Raw genomic sequence first — 17,251 nt, 5'->3', positions numbered from 1 at the left:
CCGTGAACAAAGGAAAAAAAGAAGAGCGAAGGGGAATATTTACCTAGAGTATAAACAGTGGATCTCGCTGAAGAAAACCTTGGAGGCGAATGAACTGCAAAGTTTAAAGCCTCTTAAAACAAAGAAGAAGAAGAAGAAAAAAACTTTCATTCTTCGTGGGGAAATCGACTGAACAACATCGTTGCTGGGCGAGCTGGACGGCGAGGGATCGAGTGCCTTTCTCAAGGCAATTGGGATGGAGGAATAATATTATGGATAGAGTAGAGTTTTCCAAGGGCCTTTTTGAAGGTTAGTGACGAATGAACTGAAGAAGCTTAAAGTCTCAAGCAAGGAAGGAAGGCAAACTTTCAGTATCGTTCTGTATTCAAAGCAATGAATATCGCTTGTTCTTCCTTGTTTTACGTCATCGCTTGTATTCGTTTCGAATTGAGCTGTGGACGCGACCAAATTAATCACTCGTTGATGTCTCTGGCATTGCAATCATTGCATCAAACCATCATTGCCATTGCATTAAGGTTCTGAGCTACACAATTGTATGGGGAATCATCAAGCTAGGCTATCGTCAGCTCACCAAGAAAATAAATCTTCTGGAATTTTATCAGTGATTTGGTTTCGCATGACGGTAGGACAACTCTCTCCACAAAGAATGACAGCTAAGCTAATCTAGAGGGCAATATTAACAGAAAGGGCTTCTGTTGAGAAGAGCGCAAAACGGAGATAAGTGTGTGTATATTTAGTTGCTTCAATCAATCGATATATGGATATTTGTATGCGTACGTGTGTGCTCCATAACCGGTACGTAAAAATACTGCATCTTCGCTACGCTGAAACCTCATCTGTATCTGCTCCCGTGTGAATTGGCCCTGTAACGATGCAACAATCGCCTAATTCTTTAATGCTATGATTGACTAATATTTGGTGTTGCAAATTATGCAGTCGTAATGATAAATATAAACAAGGAAGGGAGATAGCGGGAGGGAAATATTTACGCTAGGGTATTAGTAATGAATCTCTGCTGAGGCAAATATTCAGCCTTTTTCCAAGCAGTTAACAATGTTTGTTTTCTGTCATTAATGCATTGAACTGACGCTATGGTGAAGCAGGTGTTAAGGTTGTGCACCAAAAAATTATTTGGGGAATACCAAGTTATTCAATAAGTTATATTAAAATCCGCAGTTATAAACAAGCGACTTGAATTAAACTACAGCGTAGTTCTACGTCAACAATGCGGTCGTGTCTTGAACCCAACCTCTGATAATTTTTTAGCGCCCATCACTATGTTAACCAAAAAAACAGAAATAAAACTTCAAAAACTCGTTTCAAGTGATTTCTCTATTTCTCTGAACTATTTTGTGTCATGGAATCGCTCGTTTTGACTACAGTAAAGTTCGAAAATGTAAATAAAACTATTTCCACTTTTTATCATCTTACATAAACCATTCGAACAGTTTGCTTGTTGCGTATTGTAAAGTTATTCTTGAAACAGGAAAGGAAACAGCCACGATTATCTTCACTAAACTACTATTTTTCTACTAAATCACGAGGAAATAAGCCAAGCTAGGATTTTACTCTATCTACGGTGAATTTGTAGAACAAACCCCTAATCCTAATCGTAGTCGGAAGTTTGAGAATGCACAGTTCAGTTCATACATTGGTTTTGAGCACTGGTCATATTGTTGTCATTTGTGTGAGATTCATTTTAATTTGAACGCGTATACAACATGCTTTAGAATGTACTGCCGCTGTTCTATGAGTAATTATCAGAGCGAACCAACACTTCTTTTTTCGTTTATCTGTTTATTGTAATTTCGTTTGTTTGATCACAACCTACTTTTTGTTATGCCTCTGAAACACTACTAATTTATTATAATCCTGGAAAATACAGCTAACATAAGTCTATTCCGAGAAAACTAGTTTCATAAACTGGTATACAATTTAGTATAAACATAAAGGCGCTACTTGGAAGTCGAAAATTGGTATATCATTACAAAATAGCTAGTAAATAAATGCAAATACTTCTACGTAGAGTGTATCCACCCAACAATATACAAAACAGCTAGCATGCTTTAAGCAAAGCTTAGAGTGACTAAGGATAAACATAGATTTACAGCAACAGCAACAAATAAGTTAGTTAAGAAGTTTTCTTTATAACAAAACAATGTAAACAATATCTTCAATACCATTGAAAGATTCTGATTCCTTCGACAAAAAAAATTACGGTTGTAAATCTTATTGTATCTAGCAAAACGATTTCATTTAGATTTGTTTGTACGATTCATTGTCCCTATCCTATCGATCATCCCCACGGATTTACAAACTCTTAATGCGCCGGGATCGCTTGACTAAAACGCAGCAGGCACTCAAACCATTGGAAAATTTGCCCAGCTCCGTCATTGGCACAATCTGTCTTGGAATGTCCAGTTTCTGGGATAAAATCTGTAAAAGCCGAAACATGCAATTAATCATAAGTTGTTGATTTTGTGCGTAAGTAAATGCAATTAAAACTCACCGCCGCCGACTGTGGAATCTCTTCCACCGAGCGGTGAATCAGTGTTCCGTTGATGTACAACACGTTGGCCGCTTGCTCTTCCTGTAGTGTCAGTGTGGTGTAGGGGTACGTAGCCTCCCGTTCGATCCTCTTGAGTATCTCTTGGGATTCTTTGCTTTTGCTCACGCACAGCACATCGGTGCCGGCCATCGAGACGTAGTATTTGAGATGATGATGTTCGGTCACCTGAAACGGGGGATAGAGCAGCAATTATCGAGTGAGCCCAGGGAGAATCGTAGAATGCACAAAAGGCGCATTGCAAACGAGCTGTGTGTAGCATTATTGAAAATAGAAATATCCAAAAGAATTATCCATGCGTTGAAATACAGAAAAATAATAAGATAATCACTCAGTAGTTATAAGTACGTATACTAATAAGCAAAATAACCACAAATAATCTACATTCAAAAGAGATTTCCGGATTGCATAGACTAAGACGCATGCAGGAAAGTAACAATTACAGGAGAAATGCATAATTGTTTATATTGTTATTAATTCTGATCACCACCGATGAGTCAAAGTGAACTTCGTCGTTTGTCAGCAATATGTTCACGAAGGTGCCCTGAATGATCATCGATAAAATGTGACCATTTCAATGAAAACACACTTTGTCACAGTAGGACAGATGCTGATGCGCTATGAGTAAGGTTAGAACTGATATGAGATTGTAGAAAATATATTTATGGGCCATGCGAATATGGATGGTACATTATAATACCTATTTCTAAACACGTGCATCCCTCCGTCCCTCCACAAAAAAAAATATGATATCACGAGATATCATTCTAAGAGATTCTAAGTTATCTCTTTGCTTCGAAGGGCAACTGCATTTACATACTCGAATTTACTACAGCTGCTGTTCCTACAACTTCCGTTATTAATCTCCATCAAAACATCATTACATGTTGGAATCAATTATCTCATCATCGGGAATCCCTGCTAATTCGACAACTAAGCTCAATTCTACTGTAAGGTTACGTAGGCTCTCGTCTACTCAAACCCTTAGGCTAAGGTTACATTGGCTCGGAGTACGCACGAAAATTTGGTTGTACGATAACTGACGAAGAGAAACAAACAATTTTGTTCGATAGAAGCTGACGAATTCGAACGAAGCAAGGGGGAACCAATGTAACCACACCAATACAACTCAATGTGGTTGTTTACTTTCACTATTGCATACAATTCCGCCTAAGGCGGCGGTGACACTGGATGCGGAAAAGTGATCGTACAAATTGTATGCAATAGTGAAAGTAAACAACCACATTGTATTGGAGTGGTTACATTCTAGATAGTGCGGACTGAATCAAAACGGCTGTCAAAAAAGATCCAATGATCAGGAGTGTTATTTTTCTTATGATAATCAACACTATGAAAAAGGTATTGTTATCAAAAGCAAAAATAATTTAACTTATAAAATGAACGAACTACATTTTTCCGTCAATTTTTTAACTGTCCTTTGCACCTCTGAAAGAGCATCTTATATTGCAAGGTATCAGAACCTGACAGAATATAAACAACCTACGAATAACGCTTAGTTCACTCCAAGATTTTAATGTGGGAGCAAAATTCGACATTGGCGAATTTCGATACGTACATACATAGTGAAATGAAATGTTTTGGAGACGTTTTTTCTAACGTCGGTGGAAACAGTTTTGCTAGTGAAGCTGACCGAATGAAATCCGCTTAATTATGATCCGATAGTCCTGGTGATGAACATAACGGTAAAGCAATCTGCGCTTCGTGTTGATTATGGACGTAATCTTCTGAGTCAACTAACGACTTAATTGTGGAGAAGGCATTACGGTTTCTCACGAGGTTTCTTTTTCGGTCGAAATGTAACGATGTATTTGTAATCTGTAAATGTGTTTGAAAGGTTTGCTACACTTTTGGTTTTCAATAATTGAAAAATCGTACTTACTCCACAGATACGGGAACCCTTATTCGGAACTATTTTGTCGTCTCGGCAAAAATCGACCCAGCGCGTCTGTAAATACGTTTCCGATAAAAGCTAACGCGAACATTTGCACTCGTATTCGGCCAGCTTTTCACTGAGCATTTCATTTTTATTTTTAATGTGCACTTTCCCTGATATAATTTTTCTCCGAACGAAATAAAAACACACGAAATCATAATCACATAAATACGAAGTCACAGTCACGTAAATGTTTACTCCTCCGAATTGAAAACATTCGATCAAAAGTGGAACGAAGAGTTGCCAGATGATTTTTAAAAAAAGTCTGTAAAAATATGTGAAAGTCTGTTCAAAATGTGGAAATGTCTGTAAAAGTGTGCGGATCTGTAGAAATGTCTTTTAACGTTAATCTTCATAGATTCATTGATATTTTGTGCATCGCGATGCACGTAAGATTGTCTTTTGTATATTATTGTATATTTTGTATATGTATATTTTGCATATATACAGCCATACCATGCCAAACCGATATAGTGGTTCTCAGATTTGGATGAAAAGTTATAGTTTTGTTCTTTATCGCAAAACATTAGACCTGTATTTTTGGATTTTTTCGTTAGGGTGATCATTTCTCGCGTAACTTTTGAAAAGGTCCTATGTAACAAATGTAAACAAATCGAGTTAATAGATGCACGCTATTAGTCTTCAATCATTGAATGCATTACAAAAACAATCCTTCACGTATCTATTTTCTTCATCTTTTTATCGCCGATACAAAAAATATCCAATGTACAGATTCGGATTTTAAGCACCCGGCTGTTACTTCGGACGCCACTTTCCTCCGATGCCCGAAACGTCCGAAGTAACAAAGCAGTCAAAACAACACGAAGTCGTACTTCGGTCGTTTTGAGTTTTTGTTTCTTACAGTAGTTGTTATCGATTTCAGTTCAATTCAACGGGTAATAACAATAATAATCTGTCTTTAGAACGAAATGCTTGAAAAATATTGAACTTGCAAAAAAATGGATTTTATTTTCGTAATTATCGATTGCATTGGTTTTTTTATTGTATTCATGGTTTTGGACTAGAGGGCGCTATATTTTTTATATTTTTCTTGAATGATGGTGCTGTTTTACATAACATATCTTGATTTCAGAGACGCAATATTTTTGTCGTTTTGGAGATATGATTTTTCAAAGTGAACCGGTGGTCCAAAAAATCATTTTTCCCATTGAGAACGCATGGAATTGCTGTATATATACATACTAGTTGACCCGGCGAACTTCGTCCCGCCCAAAATTATTGTTTTAATCAAGGCGCCAAGTATATCCTAAAGTGAGGCCGTTTCGTCACTCAGTTGGTTAGGGGAGCGGTATATGAAAACTGTACGGAAGAAAGCAGAAGGGGAAATATTTGCTTGAATTGTGAAAGAGACAGACTGATCACGAGCGAGCTTGGGCACAAGCGTATTGTGTTTTGTTTACAAACAAACAAGATGGCCGAACAGTGGTTTTAGCAAGTTGGCCCACCTTAGGATACATTTATAGGTGCCTTGGTTTTGATATGAATTCTTTTGAACGAATTTCTAAACTTTTTCTCATCATAACATTGTTCTATGGGCAGAATACAACAAATACAACAAAATGATGATGGCTCAAAAGGAACCTTTCCTTCATCGGATTTTGTGATTAGCAACACATTTGGCCTTCCATTTTTACCATTTTTATTTATATAGATAGATGGATAGAAGATATATGAATGATATATGAAGATATATGTTTTGCCTGAAAATCCATTTCCACTTTCGAACGAAGATCAACTTCGCTAGCGCACATATCGAATGGTCGAACAACGCTCATCATGATGTAATTTTCGGTCATATGGGAATTCAACTTTTCCAAATTTTCCGACATTCCTTCAGTGTTCCGAAAATTTTCCGAATTTGCTCTCCATTATATTGATCTACGGGAAGAGACAAATACAACAAAATAAAGAAGGCTAAAATCGTGCCATCCCTTCTTCGGGGCTTACGAACAGATTTGGCTTTCCATTTTTAGTTATATAGATAGATATAGACTAACAGTGCGAGGTTGAAGGGATGCTCTTGAACTGGGATGAAACAATCTCCGTTATTGCTTGGATGTAGTCAATCTTAATATTACTCAAAGATGTTCAGTTAGGGCTTTGAGAATCAACTCATTGTCGTTTGCCCAAAAGAGACCCCTCTAGGAGAGTCATTTTCAAGGAAATTAGCGACGGACGGCAACCACTCGTTTGCTAAAAAATGATTCGCTTGGCGCCGGTAGCGCTAATTCGGTTTAGTTGGTTTGTCGCCGGCCGTTCTTGACATTATCGAGAAATTATAAGTTTTACCAATCTCATCGATAGTTCTCATAGGTTCTCGACTCTGTTCCCTCACTGTCATGAAATTTCTAAGTGTAGTATAGTAAATGTATAGTATGTGTAGTAAATGAATGCAATTTTTCATTCATCGTGAAGAATCGTATCGTTTCTTTCGTCTGCAATGATGTCAGGGCAAAAGTACTTATGAAATCATAAAAAACGTTGACGTGTACAAGTTATTGTTACCAAACAAAACACCAACAGAATGTAAAAGATGCTGAAGTACTGTCGTCGGTTACTGAGTGATACTATGCTCACGACTTCACTGTGGTGCGACCTATTTTGCGCACGTAACCACTGTGGTTACGCTGGACGGCAAAGTGTTAATGAATGACTCAAAAAATAGGTCTAAGGTCATGTGTATTGATATAAACTAAATATGAAAACTTTTTATGTATTAAAACTATGGAAAAATGTCATACGGTGAGTCAAATATATTTAATGTGATGAATAGAGTCTCTCATTTTTCATAAACCTGTGAAATATTGTTACATCCAAAAAGTTTGCAACAAAAATTAAAAGTATTTTACAGATATTTCTGTGAATTAACAAACATATCTGTAAATCTGGAATCTCAGGTGGTATGAGAATTTATTGCAAGAAATCACTTGAAAAAATGCATGAATTTGCTTGAAAATGAAGTGAATTGAGTCCGCACCACTTACGTATCAACCATCTCTTTTTTCATATTTACCAGCTAGAGCTAACAATTCTTCCATCTGCATAGTGAATGATGAGACTTTCCATTTCTTCTTAGCAATGGAAATTATGTTCTGAAATATGAAATTGCATTGGGGACCTAATGAAACTAAATTGACAAATGAGTGTTTTGCCGTTCACTTTATTCCATTGTGAAAGAACACATGCATAAACTTGTATATAATTCCTTCACATTTCCGTTAAACTAAATATCGTAACATTCATTAAATTCCGTAACATTCCTAAATTCAATACAAATCCAACGCTATTTATTCTTATTGGCAACACTGAAAAAATCGAAATTTATCGAAATTAGCCAATGAGCGACTGACAGAAATTTGATCCGTAAAAGACCCCCTTTTGTCTGATCTTATCTTAGGTGATTACTACCTATTGACTGGAATACCGAAATTTCGAAAAAATCTTTTATTACTGGAACCACTGGAACACTTTGATTTGAAATGGGATGGATTTTCTGCGCCCATCGGTATAGTTCCTATACTCGCGCATACGGACTCACCAACTGCACAAGCTGCATTAAAATGACTATTAAAACTGAATAAAGTAGATGACAAATAGTAGGAGTAGTTTCATTCAATTATATCTTTTTCTTGAAATAAATACCGATAACGCCCAAAAATACACAATAACAATAATAAAGAGATACGCACAGTCTGTGACACCATGCGCGAGTATACGAGTTATGAATTTGCGCGCGAGTACAAGAGGGTTGAACGTTTTGGAAGCTTCCAGAGCTTTAAATTTAAAGCGATTAAAGGGTCAATCACACAAAAGCCTTTCTAGAAGCAGTTTCATTCCAGCTGCAAACAAGCTCATTCTCTAGCCAAAAAAAAACAACAATCCGCCGGTTTAAATATCAATTTAACCTGAATTATTCCATCAATTAAATCCAACGTTATCGCACTTGCAGGAATATTTACTTCTTCTACCTAGAGGTATAAATAGTTTTGGTTTATTTTGTACAGTTTTCGAACATCACACACAGTCAAACAATCACGCATCGTCGGAGAAATATTTGGCATAAAAACATTCGGATTCGTATTGTGGGACACGAAATTTGTGTTGCAGAGAATGAAAGAAAAAGAAAGAACGGATAGAATGAATGCATTACATGTTGCTACTTTTTCATAAGTTTTTAGGTTTTTTTTTCGAATGAGAATGATGTTCACAAGTAGAAATGTCTTAACAAGACCAGTAAGTCTATCTAGTTGCATCTAATCTATAGAGCAAATGAGTTACAGTTGAGACATCTAAAGTATTTACATAAAATGTTGAAATGTGATAACGAACGATAGATCCTACCTTGATTGGAGCGCACGGATACTCGGGGAAGGCAGCAGCCACCGCCCGTGCGCCGGCTTCGTTGGTCCATTTGCTGAGACCCACAAAAAACTCACGTCCAGTGAATAGAACATCACCCCCATCGAGGCGTGCATTTTGATCGGCGATTTCCGCAAGTGGAAGATCTAGTTCCTTCCGGAGCATACAGCGCACCGCATCGACCTAAACGAGAGAATCAATCAATTGCATCGCTTACTGGGCAGTAAAATGCTATTCGCTCGAACGATACGCACCTCCTTCAATCGATTGGGATCGCCTGGCCGGCAAATAAGAGCGATACCATTGCATACCACCGCACAATCCTCAACGAAGGGACACTCGGGCAGGTTCTCATCTGGGGGAAGCTCTATCACGTCTAAACCTAAATCGCGTAGCTGTCTACAATGATGATCAATTTAGATGTTAATCAGCCCGCTCGAAGTCACACGCTCAAGTCGTAAAAGTGTCCCATTTTATAGCACATGTGCGCTATATGCTCGTTATGCTCGCTTACCTCACATAGGCCTCATGCTGCAGCTTCGCCTCTTCCAAATCGATCTCGCCTCTTGTTCGTAACGAGAGTGGAATCCTATTTGGGAGCAGAAGATGAAAGTAAATCATTGAGATGAACTTCGAGAGACATATAGTGAACACAAAGTGCAATACTTTAGGTATACAAGAATTAATATATCTAGCGATTTCGTAGTCCAAAACTTTTTTAAATTCTTTTTTTTTATCAAGCAATGATTATGAACGATCATTATTCAAGACCCAGCATTAGTTCTGTGGGGAAAAAAACAGGGCATAAGCATCGATTTTTCATCCTGGCCCAAGAAAAATATTGACATTTTCAGCTGGGCAGGGCTTGAAGACCTTATAGATTCGGATAGTGACATCACTTTCCGATATCGTAGAGCCATGTTCGGTACTGCTAAACCCGCTAAACCATTATTCAAATAAGCTGAAATACCTGCAGAATAAACAAACGAACTTTGTGAGTTCACGCCTACCTGCAGGTGATTGCGTGTGTATAGCGGAATTGTGACGCCATGGTAAGTAAAAGATGTTCTGGAAAACTGGAAAAAAAATTAATTCGCAACACTCCGCTTTTGGATCACAATCGCCGTCGTGCACACGGAGGGGAAGCAGCAAACGTTTTGGCTCGAGCAAAAACAAGCAATGGCAACACCCTTCTGCTACATAAATCACAATTGATACATACTACCGGGAGGCTATAAAAACATTATTCAAATAACGTATGCAATACGGTCGGAAGCTTGAGTTGCACTGTTTGCAATTTTGTGCCAATTTGACGTTTGCCTTCAAACTGACCTGAAAGCCCTACGATTCGCGACCAAGGCGTTCAGCCAGGTGTATGGCACGATTATCGCTATCTTACTCTACCTACCGTCACCGCATATCTCACCATCTCTCTGCTGTAAAAGTTCATCATCGACATCACGATATGTCAGATGGTGGTAAATTCAGGGGTTAGACATCAAATCAAAATCAATATGGCGTCATTTGTTTATCAACATATCATTTACGAAGATTGAAATCGAAAAATGCGCTGCTTTATTCTAACTGCATGAGTGATTTTCATATTTCAGTTTCACATGGAGGTGTTCACATTTAACATGGAGTTTAAAGTTAGCCACTATTCGACTATATAACCGGACCGAGTTGTAAACAACAGTAATTGATAGAACCAAAATGTCAGTGAACCGCAGCAATATTGGGTACACTGGCAATATGAGCGATTTGACGTTTTAGTCGTACCCCTGGGTAAATTGCAGGGGTATGACTAAAACGTCAAATCCCTCATATTGCCAATGTACCCAATATTGCTGCGGTTTACTAACATTTTGGTTCTGACAATTACTGTGTTTACAACACGGTCCGGTTATATAGTTAAATAGTGGCTAACTTTAAACTCCATGTTGAATCTGAACACCTCCATGTGAAACCGAAATATGAAAATCGCTTATGCAGTTAGAAATAAAGCAGCGCAATTTCCGCGATTTCAACGATTTCAATCCTCGCAAATGGTATGTTGATAAACAAACGACGCCATATTGATTTTGACTTTGGGTAGCCTATATTCAATTGATGTCTAACCCCTGGTAAATTGGTAATTCGCGATGACAGAAAAATAGTGTCGACGTCTGGTGGGAACTTCAAATTAGGGCCATAATTTGTGTCCCAAACCCGGTCCCAAGCCGGTTTTAAAATTTTCAAATTTGAATGAAAATTTTCACATCATGTTATGTAATTACTTGAAACACGTATTTCTGACTTTCATTCAACCATATGGCTATGCAATTCCAAAATTGTGGATGAATTTTTTGATTATAATATAAAATTGTCTTCATAAGCAATTTTCGTATGAGACTTTTTCACCACCTGCAAACAAAAATGTTTTTAATTCAAATCAGAGATCGAAATGCTCGCCGATTTGAGACGAAAAATATCCATTTTCACCCACAGAGAAACATAGCTGAAAATATAGGAGGCGAGAGAATATTATACGCTCACTTCGATTCTCGCGAGAAACGCAGAGCCGATTTTTATTTTTCGGTGAGTTATGATTGCCGAAAAATGGTCTCGTTTTCGGATACTCCTTGATGCCGATAATGGTTTATCACTTCTTCAGTACAGCTGAAAACATACGGCAATATTGGGTTTCATCGTGAAGTGAACATGAGATGGATTAATATTTGTACAATTCACATGCTGTCCAAATGCAGATCGTTTGGACGCTGCTCTAACAGACTAATGTTGGTAAAGTTACTAAAGTTAGCTTTGATTTTTCGCTCCATATTTTCAGTACCAAATGAGAGACGAAAAAGCATTCTCGTTGAACTTCCGAGATAGAGATTTTCGACATTCCTTTCTCTCTGAAAAAGAATTTTCGGTGAAAAGGAAGAGACGAAAATATCAACAATACACAGTTCATCGAAAACTAGATTGATTGGATGAATATTTATCGCGCAGCCGAGCGAGAATTTCGATCTCTGATTCAAATAGAATACTAATTTGATATGGACAAGCTAATTTTCACTCATAATTTTAATTTTGAAAACGTTCATTCCGACTGGAAATCAGCTATTCGTTGACGTTCCCCTAAACTAGTTAACGAAGCTCAATGCCGCCAACACGGATCGCTGTTTTGAAGAAAACAAATACTTTTGACGTTTGAGATGTTGGCACCAAAAACATGGCGGGTGTCATACGGCTGCGTTCAGCATCTTGTTCGCGACATAGAAGGTACGCTGTCGCCATCTAGCGGATATTATAAATGTATGTGGAAAAAGTAAACAAACCGTGTGTTTTTCAACTGTATTTTGAGTGCTATTTTTTCTCGAATTCTTTTGTAGTTTATAGAAAAACGAATACGTAGTGATAGAGTGAAGCTCAATAAAGCAGTTTTTAATTTGGAAACCGTTTATTTATTGCGTTGATATACAATACAGACTCGAATAAGAGTACCTTCATTGACACTACCCAGCAAACATTAAATCGTATAATTTTGCACGTGCCAAGTCTTACAAGAAATCCGAATAAATCATAATCGCATATAATATCAATCAAAGTATGTATCGTGTATATTTGAAATCGCATAAAATGTAAAAACTCGATTTTATATGCCATTATCAAATTAAGTCGCAATTCGGTATAATAAACATCAATTTTATTATGTACATTGTCGTAAAATATATTTAATCCGCATCATATGCGTATATTACGCTGATGCAGTTTGTGTGTCGTATGAGCGTATAATTTAAATCGATTAAATCGTGTTGCATGCTGAAGAAAATCATGATACAGTAAATCATATTAAATCCTAATAAAGAACATATTACATCATATTGAAATGTCATTGAAATGCTGATGCACTCGAAAGTTTTAACCGCTGTTGAATTAAATTTCAGATAGCCGTGCGAGATAGCTGGTGGATGATAATCCAGACGACCGGAGTCGAAATCGGAGCAGTTTTCACCAAACATCAATCTGTGGTATTTTAAACATTCATATTCCACTTCCAACACAAGACAATCAAACAATTATTATTTCTACGAACATATTGTGAATTTACTTGACAGTTGGATTCTGAGGTAATTTCAGCTTCCTATTTGAATCGTCGCTTTTTACGAGGGGTGATTCAATTCATGGAAAAACCTCACTGATCACCCCTTCAGCTTTCTTTCAAATGTCAAAACACACATCAAAACAAACCGCGGATTAATTGAACAGGTGAAATAGTTTACAGAAATACAGGTTTGAAATTGAATTTTATGGTTGAATTACAATAATTTTGCTGAAATTTTTTTGTAATAATATTTTTATCTAGTTTTACAGAACATGGATGATGCTCCAAACGAGTTTCTTGGTGAGGACGTTGAATTCTGTGATTTGGAGTTTCTGGAGTTAGTATATTATAGTGACGGCTATGAAAATACTAAGGGAAACGAGAAATCTTCCGAAATAGTAAGAAAATATAGCATCATTGCTATCCAACAGTAACTCTAAGGAAACCAGTGATACCAAAACTCTATCGTTATTTTAGGATTCGATGGAAGATACAGCTGCAAATGAAGGATCTAGAGAAATGGCTGCACGAAAATACGTCGCTATTAATCTATCAGCAACGGAATACAGAAATAATCGATTTCATTTTGTTGGAATATTTTACTTTCGTTTGTTTCGATCACAACATTTGACGGATCCGGTATACAAATGAGATGTGTATGGACGTTCACTGTCCGAATTACGCCGGTGTGTTTGGGAAATTTGCAAGGATTTTGTTTCTCGCGAAGTCGTTGTTGAACATGTTGAGGCCGAAAAAGATGTTAGATGGGCAGTCCAACAGACTCCGGATGTGACTGATATTGAGAAACACATTCTTCTGAAATACGGGAAGCCAAAAAGCTATACACATTTCATGATCTGAGTATGAACAAAAAGTTGTTGTCGAAATGGTGTGGAAGTGAAGTTGGAGTCCACATATTTAAACATTCCATTGCGATTACATCACATACATCATGGCAAATTGTGAGCAAGAATTTACTGCACTTCGAACAAAAAGACAAAACAGGACCGCCAGCCACTCAGGAAATTTTCGATTTCGACGTCATGGTCTGCAAGTGGCTTATAATATTAACGAGAGTATTTCGTCATCTATTGATATTTTTTGTGAATGAATTGACTCTCTCGTTATCAATGTTTCGGATGTTCATGCACAAATACACGAACTTAAAGCTCAAGTGAGAAATTCTCGTTCATTGTTGGACGCAATGAACTCTTCGATGCCGCCAGACGAAAACGAATTCAGCAGAAATTTAGCATCCAAAGTTACAAATGCTAACGATAATACAGTTATTTACATTTAATGCGACATGTCGAGGCACCACTCAGTGTCGCATTAGAGGAGATTGTAACCTGTAATTGGACATTCGTGCTGACAGTGGTCAGTGTCGACGTCTGGTGGCGACTTTCAATTCGGCTTCCGAACTAGATAGTATAATCTCTATTAGATTAAAAAGCACGAATGGAGTTTTAAAATGTTAAACTTTGAATGAAAATTTCTACATTATGTTATTTAATTACTTGAAACACGTATTTTTGACTCTTAAATAAACCGATTGTCTATACATTTCGGATATTTTGACTGAAACTTTTCATTATATATAATATGAAATTGTCTTCAAACACAATTTTCGTATGAGATATTTTCACCACCTGTAAAAAAGTGTATTTCATTTAAATAGAATGCTAATTCGATACGGGTAGGTTAACTTTCATTCATAATTTTAATTTTGAATACGTGTTCATTCCGCCTGAAAATTATTTACTATCTTTGACGCTCCCGAAATCGTGAAACAAAGCTCAGTGCCGTCAACGCGAATATCAACAAACACAGCACAAACGAAAAACAGAATGTGAAAAACAAGTTAGAACCAGAAAAGAAAAACAGCAAAATGGACTCAACTTTCGTAGACATTGGTGAAGGATACATGCAAGGAGAATATTTAGATGAACATTTAGAAGATCTACTACCGGCCAACATTCATTCGAGCTGTTCTATTGCTTTAGAACAAATCACCGTCGGCGAAGCTAACAGCAAGCCCGATCAAAATGACCGTCCAGTGAAATACAAGAGACGAAAGTATAATGTCCTCACCATCAAGGATAAGAACATAGTCTGTAAAGGCCTTGCCTACAAAGTCATTGGTTTGTTCTAACGAAAAAACTGCACCCGGACGCATGTCGTTGAAGGAGCGACTGACAATTACACCTTGCAGCAATGCAAGTGGTAGCCACAAATTACCATTACAAGTGCTTGGCCGCGCATCAAATCCTAGATGCTTTAAAACGCAAGGCGTGCCTGATGGGATACACTATTTTTCAAATAAGAAAGCGTGGCAAACTAGTGCGACGTTTACTGATTGGTCCTACTCCGTTTTCGTTCCTGAAATCAAACAGAAGGCAGCTGCATAGAATAGACCGACTAAAGCGCTTCTAATTCTAGATAATTGCACCGCACATTGAAGTAAAGATAATTTTCAAGTGGATGACGCAGAAATTCAGGTGATCTTCCTTCCTCCAAATGTGACAAGCATTTTTCAGCCTATGGATCAAGGAATCATCAATGCTTTTAAGGGTAATAATGTCATTACATTTTCGAGTCCAAATTAGTGAATATTATTTTTATTTTTTAGTTATCTATAAATCGAATTTTCTGCGCCGTGTTCTGTTAGAAACTGACAGCGATCGCCCAGTTACAGAAGTTATCATATCATTTAGCCTTTATTATGCTATTCAACTAGCGACTGATGCGTGGGCCACTGTAACTCCAGAAACGATTGTTAACTGTTGGCGCAATCTCTTAAGTGTCAGTCAAGATCAAAACTATAACTCGTTCAACGATTTCACAATTTCTTCACCAACGAGTGACCCCCGCGTATTGCTTTCTAAAGTAGTGCAACTCGTCGATCCAAACTACGATCTGACCGAAGAAGAAGTTCAAGAGTGGCTAAGCAACTCAGACAACATAGATGTAGCGCAAATATATACCGACGAGCAATTGGCCATGTATATTGCCTCTGGTGGTGACTTTTTCGAGGCGGACCATGAAGAGCAAGATTGCGATGCTAACGAAAGTGCTGAGGGTGATCTTAGTACTTCGGTTATATGTACTCTTGGAGCAGTCAATCCGAAAAACGCAATGATTATAAGAAGGTTATCAGCATCATGGATGTACTCAAAAATGTTCTTATTGCTGTTGGTGATGACCATAAATTAGTGGAAGTCGAAAAATGGAAAAACGAACATGAAAATGAAATTATTCGCCTTCTTGACGAATAACAATAGTGAATTGTAATTAAGTATATGGCATGATAACAAAAATACAAAATGATTGATTGTAACACCATAAATTGTTTTGATTGGAAAAATGGTTGAAAACACTCCCATAAATTTATCGTGAAAGGCTTCAGTCAAAATATCCGAAGTGTATAGACAATCGATTAAATAAGAGTCAAAAATACGTGTTTCAAGTAATTAATTAACATGATGTAGAAATTTTCATTCAAATTTTATTATTTTAAAACTGGCTTCGTGCCTTCTAATCTGATATAGATTACACTATCGAGTTTTGTCCCAAATTGAAAGTCGCCACCAGACGTCGACACTAACCACTGTCAGTGCGGATTCACCTCTGTCCAATTAGATGTAAACATGTCCAATTAAACGTGTCGCATTACAGGTATCTCCAATTAAAAAAATGTCGCATTAAATGTAAATTACTGTACAGTTGAAAATTATCTTTACCTCAATGTGCGGTGCAATCATCTAGAATTAGAAGCGCTTTAGTCGGTCTATTCTATGCAGCTGCCTTCCGTTTGATTTCAGGAACGAAAACGGAGTAGGACCAATCAGTAAACGTCGCACTAGTTTGCCACGCTTTCTTATTTGAAAAATAGTGTATCCCATCAGGCACGCCTTGCGTTTTAAAGCATCTAGGATTTGATGCGCGGCCAAGCACTTGTAATGGTAATTTGTGGCTACCACTTGCATTGCTGCAAGGTGTAATTGTCAGTCACTCCTTCAACGACTTGCGTCCGGGTGCAGTTTTTTCGCTAGAACAAACCAATGACTTTGTAGGCAAGGCCTTTACAGACTATGTTCTTATCCTTGATGGTGAGGACATTATACTTTCGTCTCTTGTATTTCACTGGACGGTCATTTTGATCGGGCTTGCTGTTAGCTTCGCCGACGGTGATTTGTTCTAAAGCAATAGAACAGCTCGAATGAATGTTGGCCGGTAGTAGATCTTCTAAATGTTCATCTAA

General features: G+C 37.4%; 1 protein-coding gene and 1 long non-coding RNA gene across 6 annotated transcripts; one reads left to right on the top strand and one right to left on the bottom strand.

Annotated features, from left to right (window-relative positions):
• Nucleotides 1-1,314: 1,314 nt before the first annotated feature.
• Nucleotides 1,315-10,219, bottom strand: LOC129762659 (N(G),N(G)-dimethylarginine dimethylaminohydrolase 1). Of its 4 annotated transcripts, none has more exons than XM_055761131.1 (8): nucleotides 10,037-10,219; nucleotides 9,911-9,976; nucleotides 9,415-9,489; nucleotides 9,155-9,299; nucleotides 8,883-9,083; nucleotides 8,447-8,509; nucleotides 2,510-2,734; nucleotides 1,315-2,436 (listed from the first exon to the last, which is right to left on the bottom strand). In XM_055761131.1, exons 2-8 carry the CDS (start codon nucleotides 9,949-9,951, stop codon nucleotides 2,311-2,313), a joined length of 876 nt encoding a protein of 291 aa, XP_055617106.1. In that variant the 5' UTR covers nucleotides 9,952-9,976; nucleotides 10,037-10,219; the 3' UTR covers nucleotides 1,315-2,310. The 4 variants fall into 4 exon arrangements, with proteins under 4 accessions (XP_055617106.1, XP_055617105.1, XP_055617104.1 ...); XM_055761130.1 differs by having other exon boundaries at nucleotides 10,123-10,214; XM_055761129.1 differs by having other exon boundaries at nucleotides 9,911-10,218.
• A 2,898-nt stretch (nucleotides 10,220-13,117) lies between these two features.
• On the top strand, nucleotides 13,118-16,566 carry LOC129777902 (uncharacterized). 2 transcript variants are annotated; one of them, XR_008743319.1, is made up of 4 exons: nucleotides 13,118-13,178; nucleotides 13,252-13,388; nucleotides 13,468-15,561; nucleotides 15,620-16,566. It is a non-coding gene; the product is annotated as an uncharacterized LOC129777902 (long non-coding RNA). The 2 variants fall into 2 exon arrangements; XR_008743320.1 differs by having other exon boundaries at nucleotides 13,127-13,178; nucleotides 13,260-13,388.
• Nucleotides 16,567-17,251: the final 685 nt, after the last annotated feature.

This window comes from Toxorhynchites rutilus, chromosome 1 (genome assembly GCF_029784135.1).
Source record: "Toxorhynchites rutilus septentrionalis strain SRP chromosome 1, ASM2978413v1, whole genome shotgun sequence".
Classification (NCBI taxonomy): Eukaryota; Metazoa; Arthropoda; class Insecta; order Diptera; family Culicidae; genus Toxorhynchites; species Toxorhynchites rutilus.
The sequence above is the reverse complement of the archived record's forward strand: the minus strand, read 5'-3'. Positions and strand labels throughout refer to the sequence as shown.